Here is a 12752-nt window from a genome sequence, read left to right on the forward strand (position 1 = left end):
GCTGCTTGAAGACCGTGCCAGTCAGCCTGAGTGATATGCCAGACTCGACGACGCTGAGGAGGCTCTCTGAGAATGGCCAGAACGGTGTCCACTTTAACAAGGAAATTATCAGAAGAACCGATTGGAGCAGAAGAAGAGCAGCAGACATTTGCAGGGAAGTTAGTCATGACAAAGTCTAGAAGAGAAGATACCCCATTGACTGAGATCCGGGTTGGGAAATTGACAGATTGTGTCAGTCCCAGTGAGTCGCAGAAGTCCTTTGCTGAGGAGCCATGGCTGGTGGGAGAGGAACCCACACCCTGCCAGCTGGTATGATGACAGTTGAAGTCACCACATATGAGGAAGAGAGGGTTGGGATGAGTGGATACAAGTTGGTCCATGTTGTCAGACAGGGAGATGTAAATGTTGTCATCACTGTTTGGAGGATGGTACAAAACACATATGAACAAAAGGTGGGACCGGAGAGGAAGCCGTAGCCAAAGGTACTCCTGGGGGTAGGGTGAAGAGAGGGCAGTGCAAGGAGAGTAAGGAAGAGAGTTTTTGATAAAGATAGCAACCCCACCACCAGGACGAGGCTCAGGTCTATCATACCAGAGGATGGAGTAACCAGGAAGAGAAATTAAGGAATGAGAGACATCTTGAAAGAGGAACGTTTCTGTTAAGCAGATTACGTCTAGTTTGTCAGAAGCAACCTGTATGGAGAGATAAATCAGGTTTGAGCGTAGGCCCCTGATGTTGGAGGACAATATCATTAAGGAAGAGGGAGGGGGAGTACCGGGTACAGGACAGGGGAGGGGTAGGGTAAGATGAGGGGAGAGAGGAGGTGGTAGAGAGAGCTGTTGATCGTGTGTCAGAGATTGCAGAAGAATTAGGAGAAAGGGAAGGATGAGGACAAAAGGTTTGATGGTGCTGGGAAGAGGCACAGTGAGGTGTTGTTTGAGGAGGGGGGGCAAAGAGCAAAGTCGAAGGTTGGAGGAGGTGGAGGTATGTGATGGAAGGGAGAGGAAGTGGGGAGGGGGCAGCTTTGAGGAGGAGGGGGAGGGGGAGGTGGAGAATTGGAGGAAAATCGTACAGGGGGTAGATTAGAAGGGGAGGGGTTTGGGGAGTTTTGAAGGGGAGGGGTGGGGAGCGTTTTGAAGGGGAGGAGTGGGGGGATTTTTGAAGGGGAAGGGTGAGGAGGAAGTTTTGAAGGGGAGGGGCATGGGGGGAGTTTTAAAGGGGAGGGGCAAGTGGGGAGATTTAGAGGGGAGGGGTGAAGGGGGTAGAATTGAAAGGGAGGGGTGAGGGGAGAGTTTTCGAGGGGCGGGGTGAGGGAGGAGTTTAGGAGGGGAGGGGTGAGGAGGCGTTTAGGAGGGGAGGTGTGAGGGTGAGTTTAGGAGGGGAGGGGTGAGGGTGAGTTTAGGAGGGGAGGGGTGAGGGGGGAGTTTAGAAAGTGGATGATTTATGAAAAAGGAACATTTATTACAAACTGGGTTTATTGTGATTTTCATGTCAAAGATCCGTTTGAAAACAATTGAAGAGGGGTGGAATGAAGGCGAGTTTAGAGAATGTAGAAAGGAATGACTAAGATTTAATTTTTCTCTGAAATGGAATGATTTGATGAGGAAATTGAAAAAAGCCTTTTAAATAGGAAGAAAAACAGCGTGTTGTAATATACCACTGAATATAACACTGCAGGGGAAAGTTTAAGCATATTTAAACAAAACCGTGAAAAACAATCTGAGAAAGTCACTGAAGTGAGGGCGTGGATCAGAGAAAGGAGAAAGGGTTAAATGAGATGGAGGAAACTAGAATTGGAAAGGCGAGTATCGGCCGGAGATGGAAGGAAGAGGTGGAAGAAAAGGAGATAAAGGGAGTGGGGCGAGACAACAAGCACGGAGAAGGAAAAAAATAAAAAATAAATTGTATTTAAAACGTTAGACAAAGGGTAGATGTTCGGGGAAGTTAGGGGGAGAAGAGAAAATCTAAGAAATAAGCAATACAGCGAAGGAAAGAACTTAAATTTACAAAACACCGACGGGGGGAGGGAAGCCTCAAGTTACCAGGCCGAGCACGCGATGCGAACAGAAAACGATTAATTATACACAAGTATGCACAAATTGCAAACCAAGACTAACTAGAAAAACACAGTAACACATACACAATAAAATAACGAGTGGAAATTTGACAAAGACACAAATGGGAAAATACTTAAACTTTAATGCCGTGCAGAGGTCGAAGTCGCTTCCTTGCTCGAGGGACCGGAAGCCAGTCAATAAGCAATACAGAAGCATCCACTGCATCAATACGGAAGATAATGTTTGCAATGCCACTGACAGACAGTCTGGGACCATTTGTCACCTGCCAGAGTGCCGATGTTGTCAACATTATACTACATACAGTATATCTGAAGAACCTCTGAATTGTTTTCCCGTAGATGTTCATTATTTTCTCCAGCATCTATTAGGTGTGTTTTGCCCAGTTGCTATCGCCTACCACACATCAACATCTAGTAGTTCGGGCATTTGCAATAGGAACCTCCTGCAGGGCATTTCTGTTGGTTCCACAAATGCTGCTCATTCTTGCTACACTTACACCACACTTACACCACACTTTGAATTCCTCTGATTGCGATGACGAAGAACGAGGCTTGGGGTGCGATTTCCTCTGAGCTGTAATGGCTGACACCCAGGCTGGTAGTTATCTTCCTCCTGCACTATGCGAATTTACTTGCAACAACTCAAACTGTCCAATCTCGAGAGCCTTTGCTAGTGTCAGTCCCTCAAATTGGTCCAGTAACCTTTCTTATACCTTGGGTTCATAAATGTCAGCAATGATTGCAGCAACTACAATGTGCTCGGGATCGGCGTACTCGCAGTAAATGAGAATAATCCTCAGGTCCTTGACAAAGTTATCAAACGTCTCCTCACTCGCTTGTTTCCACTGTCTGAGTTAGTGCTGGGCAATCCGCTTGTTCTTTCTTGGATGCCCATACCTTTCTAAATGACTGAGCACCCTGCTGGAATCATCTTTCTCAGTTTCCTACCATTTGAACGTCTTGTAAACTGTAAACCGATCTAAGTTCCCAGCCATCTGGCCTTTTGCTTTGGGGTTAATTCAGATAATGGGCCTGCGAACACGAATTGAACATGATCTCGAAAGTGAGTTAATTCTCCAAATTAATTTGCACCATCCCAATTGATAGCTGGGTATTCGAAGTTCGGAAACGCCATACCATATTTATGGATGGTCTTTTTTTTTGGAAAGCAGTGAGTTCTGTTAACTTCTGACACCATGTAAGATAACTGCTTTATTCATCAGGCTATAGCTATGTGGTGAGCTCTCGCGATATCTCAAGCGAACCTGTCTAAGTCGAAATGGCATATGGTATTTCACAAAACACAGAATCCAACACACTTTTTTTTTTTTTAATGTAACGAAACACTGGTTGGCGTGTTCTCTGGCCAAACACCTGGAACCAAACTCACACAAATTTATCTCTCCCCCTTCTCCCTCCCGTCCGTCGAATCGCACCATGATGGTCAGCGACGTGAACCCAATCACCACTCTGACATAACTACAGAGTTCCTTGGCTGAGATTGGAGAACCTGCCGGAAGGACAAGAGTCTCTGCAGCACTTAACAAATCCAGGCTTTTTGGGAGAGTAGTCAGATAGAAGCCACTCCTGAGAAAAAGGCACATGACCGCACACCTGGTGTTTGCAAAAAGGCACGTGAAGGACTTTGAGCATGAGGCAAAAGATTATGTGGTCTGATGATGAAAATTGAACTCATTGGTCTGAATGCAACGAGCTCCATCGAATGGAAACCGAGCACAGTTCATCACCCATTCAACACAATCCCTAACATGAAGCACGGTGGTGGCAGCATCATGCTATGGGGATGCTTTTCAGTGGCAGGGACAGGGAGACTTGTACGGATAGAGGGACCAATGAATGGAGTCAAATACAGGCAAATCCTTGAGGAGAACCTGCTTCAGAGTGCAAAAGACCTTAGACTGTGGTGAACATTTACGTTCCAACGTAAATGACACCATGCCGAGTCAAAGGACTGGAATGGCTTCAAAACAAGAACGTGAAAGTCATTGAGTGGCTCAGCCAAAGCAAGCAAGAAGACTCGAAGCTGCTGTAATCGCTGTCAAAGGTGCTTCTACGAAGTATCGACTCAGGAGGCTGAATAATTATGTAAATTCGATATTTATGTCTTTAATTTTCAATAATTTTGTAAAAATTTCGAAAAACCTGTTTTCACTTTGCCATTATTGGGTATTTTGTGTCAATTGGTAACAAAGAAAAATTAAATTTAAGCCATTTTAAATTCAGGTTGAAACAACAAAATGTGAAAAAAGTCAAGGGGTGTGACTACTTTCTGAAGGCACTGTAGGTGTATGTACAAGCAATACACAAGCAGTAGATCACAGAAAGGAAATACGATGCATTCCACAAACAAGATTCAAGTTTATTTGGAAGTCTAGCAAAGCTGCCAGAACATGAGGAATGTGCATTTATATTTATATCAGTTACACCAAACAAATCAAAATACATATCACTTGTTTGGTGAAAAGATGCAAGAATAGGCAAACACAGGTAGAAGGAAGTTAATCGTGGAACAAAGTCGAGTTATGTTGCTGACACAATGTTGCCAAATAGCATGAGCAATGCTTAAATTGCACACAAATCGAAAATTTTTCAAGCACAGTAAAGGCAAAAAAAAAAAAACACTAAACACGTCACAACTGTCCAAAATAGCAAATGAAAAACAACTTAAACACTAACAGATTTTAAAAATACACATAAATAACTCCAATGGAAGAAAGGCAGATCGATAAGGCCAATTGTAAGGCAAGAACACGATGAATATGGAGGAGATTTTTCGAGTGATGGGAGCAGGAAAGGGATTGTTGGGAATGAAAAGTTGTGCTGGAGGAAATACTTTTACATGAGAAATAGGTAATACGTAAATAAAAAGCTGCTACATTTTTAACATTGCAAGTTGCAATGATCATGTGTGCAGATAAGCGAGTATCGAAGTGGTCAGTACAAGCTGCGGTGCATGTCTCATGTCATTCTCCGATCTGGGTACACCGATCTCGTGTCTGCTGTAACAAAAGGGGTGAAATTAAACTCGGCACGTTTGGGGTGTCCCTTTTAAAAATAGATCATCTTGGCCCGGGCCAACACGATGAAGAGCCATTTGGCATTGGGCAAATCATACTCAAATCAATCATTTTACTGTCCAATTCAATTCAGGTGACCATTGTGTGCCCATTGGTAAATCAAGGGTGAGCTGTTGTGATGTTTGTTTCTTCCCCTCCACTGCCAAAGTTTGGAACTCTATACCTTCTCAGGTCTTTACAAATACTTATGACCTTCAACTTTTAAATAAGTAGTTTATTTTTTTTACTTCTTTAAAAACTCAGACTATTCTCTCTTTCCTCACTTTTCTATCTATGCAGTTCCTTTATGTAAGGCCTAGCCTCAGTGAGGGTTGATAGCCCATGACCGGAGCCTTCAACAGTTAAAAAAGGGGAAAGTCTGAAGAATAACAAACTGGCAAAAGGTTGTTTACAGAGTCGAGGCTTGTGGAGGAGCGAGAACACTGAGCGGACCAGGAAGTAACAGAATGAAAAGAAGAGTATGACCGGGTTAGGAGAACGCCAACAAGCAAGTAGGGTAGGGGAACAAAATAGGGGTTGACTTGGAGGAATGAGGGATGTGGGGAAGAATGATAGCAAGAGGAGGACATAACAGATACTCCAATCGAAGTATTTCACCCCCTGTAATTATAAGCTGAGACGGTGGTGGTAGTCGTGGCCTATACTCTTTTGTGAGCAATCCCACGGATAAGAATCTTTCCTGTATGGGTGGTCACTCCATCCTAGGGTGGGGAAAGATCTATTGAGTTGTCATGGGAATGGAACCCACACCATGGAATGTGATGCAACAAGACTTTACATACTCCACAACCAAACTACACTAAATATTTGGTGAAATTCAAAAGGAATATTTACAACTCAATAAATACATCAGCATTGGCTCACGCAACAGTTTGTAAGCAACAACATGGTAGGAATGTAATAGTTCTCCTACTGTACATCCTTCATGAGGAGAATTGCAAAACCATCCCACCTCATGGGGTATTCCTTCCCCTCATAAGCAAGGCAGCCATCCCGGCTGCTAACAACTACAACAAGGAATTGAAATTTGAGCTGCCCTCTTACCCCCCGCCCCCCACCTTTCCCACCCCTAAACCTGATCTTGCACTGTTGTCCAACTCCACCTGCTTCACCAAAAGTCACTCGGCTTTCATGGGCTTGGAGACACGCTTGACACGAGCATAAGGGCCCATTGTTGGATCAAACACAAAATCGAAGAGAACTCTTATCCAAGACGTGTGATGCGGTAGGTTATTGTAGTATTCAGGTGCAATTTCCCGTACCTGTTAAGACAATCACACACTTTACTTCAAAATCTTGCTTGCCAACACACATGTAAAATTATAGTTCAGACTCGAGCAATCCCACAAAACAAATGAAAGTACAATGAGCAATTTAAGATTGCATACCCTCACCCAGACCGTTTTGTGTGGTTTTATAATACGTATTTTATAGACATAATCACATTCTAATTGTACATACTGTTATGTGCTCCTCCCCGACCCACTGGTCACGGTGTACCTCCGAGCCCCGAGAGGAGTCACGGAAGAAAAATGTGTTATTCTGTATGTCAAAGATCAATGGTGAAGCCACACCAATTGTTACCAACAAACAAATATTGTATTAAGATCACACAAGAATAACAGTACAAAAACAATAGTAATCAATTGTACAACAAATAGTATATCATTCCTATGATGGTACCATCAGGTTCGTACAATACAACTCACTGTGCTGCAAGTGAGCGAAAAGAAGAAGATTCCCAATGTCTCTATTCCCGGCTTCCAGCCATAGTTGTTTCGATCCAGCGATCGTGAGATCAATGTCCAATCGTGACCAGAATCCCATTGGGTTGGCAGTTACAGTCCTGCTGCCAAAGCTGTGCAAAGGTGCCCTCCAGGTGACTGGGAAATCCAAAGGCGCCCTCCAGGCGACTGGGAAATCACACCCTCGGGTATGGACGTTCCAAGGCTCACAGTCGGCGAACCTCAGATTTACCTTCAAAATCCGCGTTGCACACACACACACCAGATACGTCTGAATGCGGTGAAAACGGCTGAAGTCAAGCAAAGAAAAACCTTGCGCGATGCGCAAAGGCTGAAGCAAAGCAAAGAAACCTTGCTCGATGCGCAAAGCGCGCGAGTCAAAATGGCCGACGGCCCGTTCGAGACGTCACAGCCCTTCGATGATTCTCTTTGGAATCAATCGCAAAACCTGACACGCAGGTTGATCTGTCACAGCGATAACAACTAGGTCGCAGGAATCCCTTTCCCGGGAAACCCGAAAGTTCGCTAGTGACTGTCGTTCGCCAACGTTCGCTCCAGACCGCAAAGCAACTATGCTTCTTGTCCGACTCCACTCGCTCCGCCTTCTCTCTCTCTCTCCTCCTCTTCTTCGTCGTCCGGTTCCGGTTTCATTTAAACTATTTTTTTCACCTTTTGAAAACAGTTCATAAACAATAAACCTTTTGAAAACAATAATAGTACATGGAATTCAAAAATGTTTGCAGTGGATGAAAACCACCACAACGGAAGTGACGAATCCATAACACTTCCCCCCCTCAAGAAAGAAAGTTTGAACATAGTGAAAACTTTCTTTGCAGGCAAAAACTCTTTTAACAAACAAAAGTAAAACTCACACCCAAATCATCAATTCACGTGAGCAACAATCTATATAATAATACCGTAAGGACTCGACTTTGTTATCCCTTTTACGCCTCACCCAGTGACCCAATGCCCACGGCACTAATGCATTTTCCATCTACGAACCGCGCTCTTTGTTTATCACGTACAGCCATACTCTAAAAATCTGAATTCGCCGACTTTGGGACCCAAAAGCATCCGATTATCGGCCGATACGACGCCATCTTACGACACCATCATATTAGCGTCTGCTGGGCGAAGGCGATGCGTGGTGTGATGGGTGGTGTGAACCAAATGGTCTTTATCGTCATTTTAATAAAGTTAAATGGAGTGACGTTTTGGAAACGTTTTTTGAAGTTTGAAGTTTTTTCGAATCGAAGTGAAGAAGTTTTTGAAGTTTTGATTTTGGAAACGTTAAATGGAGAAACAGTTTCACAGGAAGAGAATGCGATGCGATGAAGAAGAATCCATCTTTATTTTATTTTTTTGAACCACATTGAAGCTCCACGAAGTCAAGAATGTGAAACTACGTGAATGTAATAAAATTAAAATGTACATAAACGACACAGTTCTATGAAACAGTTTCACAGGAAGAGAATGCGATGCAATGCGATGAAGCAGAATCCATCTATTCCGCCATTTGTGCCGGTGTCATCGATGGCGGTGTACGCTAACCTCATCAGGTGGGTTTACCATAATTTCTTCCATATACTGTGATAACAACGAAGTGAAACCGATCAGCAGCCCATCAGTATCTGCTCTATTCACGGTGCTTAATTTAATCCTTCAAATCATTTAAAAACAACCCAACATTGACGAAGCATGGCATACGAGGCCCGTTCAAAAAGTTCACGGAACGACGTACTCTCAAAGGTCTGAGGCCAAAATGTTTGTTTTTTTCCCCCCTTACACAACGGAAACAACAACTGGATAGGTAGGGCCGAGGCCTATGCCTACGTTTCGCTCCTGCATCTGCCACCGTTCATGATTATCAAAGTAGGCTTTACCCTGTTCACGATAAGGTAGAAATCAGTGAGGTGTATACGAAGAGATAAAAGGATGGCATTGACTTCGAGACGGTACGTGATAGTTGGCTGCGGCTGGCTGATGCCACGTTTTTTTTTTCCCTAAGTGCCATGGATGCTGATGGACATAATAAAGGTATCGGCTGATCTCTCATCGTAATATTACCCGATGGAAATGAACTGTTTCTTTGTTTGTCATTTCCTGTGCAATAATGTCAAATTGATGTCAGACATCCTTTTCTATTGACAGCTGCGCTCCTTTTCAATGGCATCGTCTATTGATATGCATGTTCTTCTTTCATATAATTTTACACATTCACAATCAGTATTTCAATTCTTGCAGACATTGGAAAGGAAGTTGACTCACAGGCCAACTCTCTGGCTCAATCACAGGCCGACGCACAGGCGATGTAATTGTGAGTAGCATTTTTGCACAAGTGAAAATTGAAAATACACGTTTTTGGTATGTGGCTATGTTATTTAGTGTTTGTTTTGTCTCTAATAATATAAAATACAAAGTCAGGAGGTGACACTTTATACACAGTGTAAGTTGGATTCTACAAAGTGTCGCCTTTTTCTTGATTTTGTTCACACAAATCCAACCCACACCATATAGTCTCATAAAAAATGGCCAGAGTGGTGCTATGCCGATTCCTATTACGAATCCATTCATTTTTCAAAAGTATATCGTAGCGTTGTCATTTAAGTAGATTGCCATAAGTACGTTGTTCATATACGCATTCTTCATTCTCATCTTTCTTCCTAACTCTTACTCGGACAAGCAAATCCCCTATGCCATCCATATTGGTACACTCTATCCATACACCACATCCTCCCTTCCGTGGATGTTCCACGGGTTTCGGCTAGTAATTAATATTTCCCAAAAATAAAGCAACAAACTTCCAAACAACCTACAGAGGTTTCCAAAGTTAGTTCACTCTGGACAAAGCATCAGCAACGACATTGTCCCTGCCCTTTACATGCTCAATTTCCAAGTTGAACTCCTGCAAAGCCAAACTCCATCTCATCAACCTCTGGTTTTTATTTTTCATTTTTTGAATGAAAGTTAAGGAGTTGTGATCAAAAATCCAAAGCAAAACAAATCTATAGCACTTTTTGAAGGAGGCCGAGCTGAGAGCCAGGTTTCATGGTGGTTGGGTGGTGAGGCCTGGAAGTATTCACTACATGGACGCCTTTAGGAACGTGGAGTTCACGGTTAATCCATGTAGGAATCTTGGCTCGGCTGCTCCTGAACCCTCAGTGCTTCCAACTCTTCTCTTGATCATAAAAATCATAACCACAGTTGTGGAGTCGGGTGCTGTAGTCACGTGAGTAGCGGTCTCCCTCTCGGCCACTACCCTGATAATCATCCCTTCGGGAGCTGCCGTAACTCTGGGAGCCTCCATAGTAATCTCGACTGGGGTCACCACCAAAACTACTACTCCCACCCCGGGAGCCATAGCCACGCCGGAAACTACCTCCACGTTTTCCTCCTCTGTAGCCCCCTCGACGCCCATGGCCTGCCTTCTCTACTGTTATGGTCCGACCATCCAAATCCTTGCCATTCAAATCCTTTTCTGCATCTTTGGCGTCCTTTGCGTTTTCAAACGTGACAAAGCCAAACCCTCTCGACTTTTGCGTCTCCCTGTCTTTTATCAGCAGCACTTCCAAGAGTGGTCCATATTTGCCGAAGACAGAGTCCAGAACATCTTCTCTTGTGTTGAAGTTCAGTCCACCTACAAAGAGCTTGCCAACATTGCCTCCATTCATGACTTGTGTGCGCTGACACTTAGTTTCAGGGTACTTGACAAGAAGTGTCTGTGCAAAGCGTGACGTCAGTACCTTCCTCTTCTCTTCAGAGCGCTTCCTACCCATAGCACGAGTCGCGGTACAGGATGGAAAGATACCCGGAATCTCCTGCTCTAACTGTGCAGTGTTGTTTTCCATACTAGGCTTTTAAACAAACACTGGGTTACCAGAAACTTGACCACCGGCCAAATCATTCCCGATAACAAAAGATATTCTCTCTACAGGTAGAGTGGCTTGTAAACCTACGGTGACCCGTCCTGACACCAAATCAGACATTAAATGGATGACATGAAGTGGAGCTTTAACATAGCCACCAACCCCCTGTAAAAGAACACTAACACCAGTTGCCGTCTTCTCTGACAATGGCAAAATGCCTTCAAGCATCAAAGATTGATGTGCTCCTGTGTCCCTCAATACCCTAACAAGTCTTTGGTTGGTCAAGTCTCCATCCAGTGACACAAACCCCTCTGAAATAAAAGGTTTGTAACCCTCTTGAACAAGGTCGTTCTGTGATGCCGTAAACTTGGCATGGGAACCTTCACAAGGCACTGTCCTCCAAGGACGATTTCTCGCTTCGGAGTTGTACTAGTCTGACTCCGCTCCTGATTTTTCCTTTTCAGGACGTAACATTGGGACATCAAATGTCCAGGTTTCTTGCAAAAAGCGCAATTAGGCCCAGAGGAAAAACTCGTGGTCTGCCTCGGGCCCCCCGGAAGATAAGTCTGTCTTGGAACTGTAATCTTCTGATCCCCTAAAGTCGCGGTATCAGATTTGTCCCCATAGTCATCTCTGGGCCGCCTCCACGAATATTTGTTCTCTGCACCTGATTTACCATAACTCCCCTGGCTAACTCTAGGTGGGAAGTTAGGTTTGTGGAACCCCATCCTATGTGTCAAGGCATAGGCATCTGCCACGGTTGCTGCCTCATACAACTCTGGTACTTTCTTTTCATCCAGATGTACTTTAATGTCCGCGTGGACACACTGTTTGAATTCCTCCACCAAGATCAATTGTCGTAACAGTTTGAAGTCTTTCCCAATCCCTTTCGAATCACACCACCGATCAAACATGGTTTCCTTCATTCTGGCAAACTCCACATGGGTCTCACTCTCCCTCTTTCTGGCATTCTGGAATTTTTGCCGGTAAGCTTCAGGGACCAATTCATAGGCTTTGAGAATGGTATTCTTCACTATCTCATAATCTGCACATTGGTCAATCGGTAAAGCCGAATAGATATCTTGAGCTTTACCCCACAGAACACTTTGCACTGACATAGTCCAGGACCCCACAGGCCATTTTAGCATTTGAGCCACTTTCTCAAAGTGTAAAAAAAACTTGGCTACCTCCTTTTCATTGAAGGGTGGAACCAGCCTCACATGCCTACCAACATCCCAGGTGTTCCGACTAGTTGTCGAACTAGCCGGCATGGATACGACTTCTCTCCGTTCTCCCATTAATTCCAGCTCCTTGAGTTTAACTTCCTTCTGATACCCCATGTCACGTTCCTTTAACTCCCTTTCGGCTCTCCTTTCCTCTGCTCTTTCCCTTGCTCTTCTTTCTTCGAGTTCCCTTTCAGTTCTCCTTTCCTCTGTTCTTCTCTCCTCGAGTTCTCGTTCCTGTTCTACTCTTCTTTCCTCGAGTTCTCTTTCAGCTCTCCTTTGCTCTGCTCTTCTCTCCTCGGCTTTCCATTCCAACTCTTTTAACCTTTCCTGGCTCTGCAGTTGCATCTCCATTTTCCGGAGCTCCACATTTTCTTTTTCCTCGGGTAACCAATACAAGGCTACCTCTGTCCATATTCCCTGTCCCACCAAAGATTCTACCACCAATGTCTGCATCTCTGCTTTCTTCATATGAGCTCGGACCTCCAAGTTACAATGTTTGGCCAATATCAAGAGTTCCGATCTTTTTAACGCTTGGAACTGTGCCTCATTAGGGGACGCCGCAAACTTTTCTGCATCAAACACCATGGTGACTATCAGTTAACACCTTTTAACCTTCACACAAATTTTTTTTCCCAATTTTTTTGAAAAATTTGGGAATGTTAGAAAAATTCCAAATTTGGGAATTTTGGGAATGTTAGGGAATTCTATCCTGGACGAGCCCCCAATTTCTGTTACGTGCT

General features: G+C 44.1%; 1 protein-coding gene across 3 annotated transcripts in view; it reads right to left on the minus strand.

Moving 5' to 3' along the window:
- Positions 1–4436: 4436 nt before the first annotated feature.
- Positions 4437–12752, minus strand: part of LOC137437017 (sphingolipid delta(4)-desaturase/C4-monooxygenase DES2-like) — a 29971-nt gene continuing 21655 nt past the window's right edge. For all 3 annotated transcript variants that reach the window (XM_068131323.2, XM_068131325.2, XM_068131324.2), the window contains exon 3: positions 4437–6437. In XM_068131323.2, coding sequence (XP_067987424.2) covers positions 6294–6437 — 144 coding nt within the window. In that variant the 3' untranslated portion in view covers positions 4437–6293. The remainder of the gene's footprint in view (positions 6438–12752) is intronic.

Source organism: Myxine glutinosa, chromosome 11 (assembly GCF_964187855.1).
Source record: "Myxine glutinosa chromosome 11, kmMyxGlut1.1, whole genome shotgun sequence".
NCBI classification, from domain to species: Eukaryota; Metazoa; Chordata; class Myxini; order Myxiniformes; family Myxinidae; genus Myxine; species Myxine glutinosa.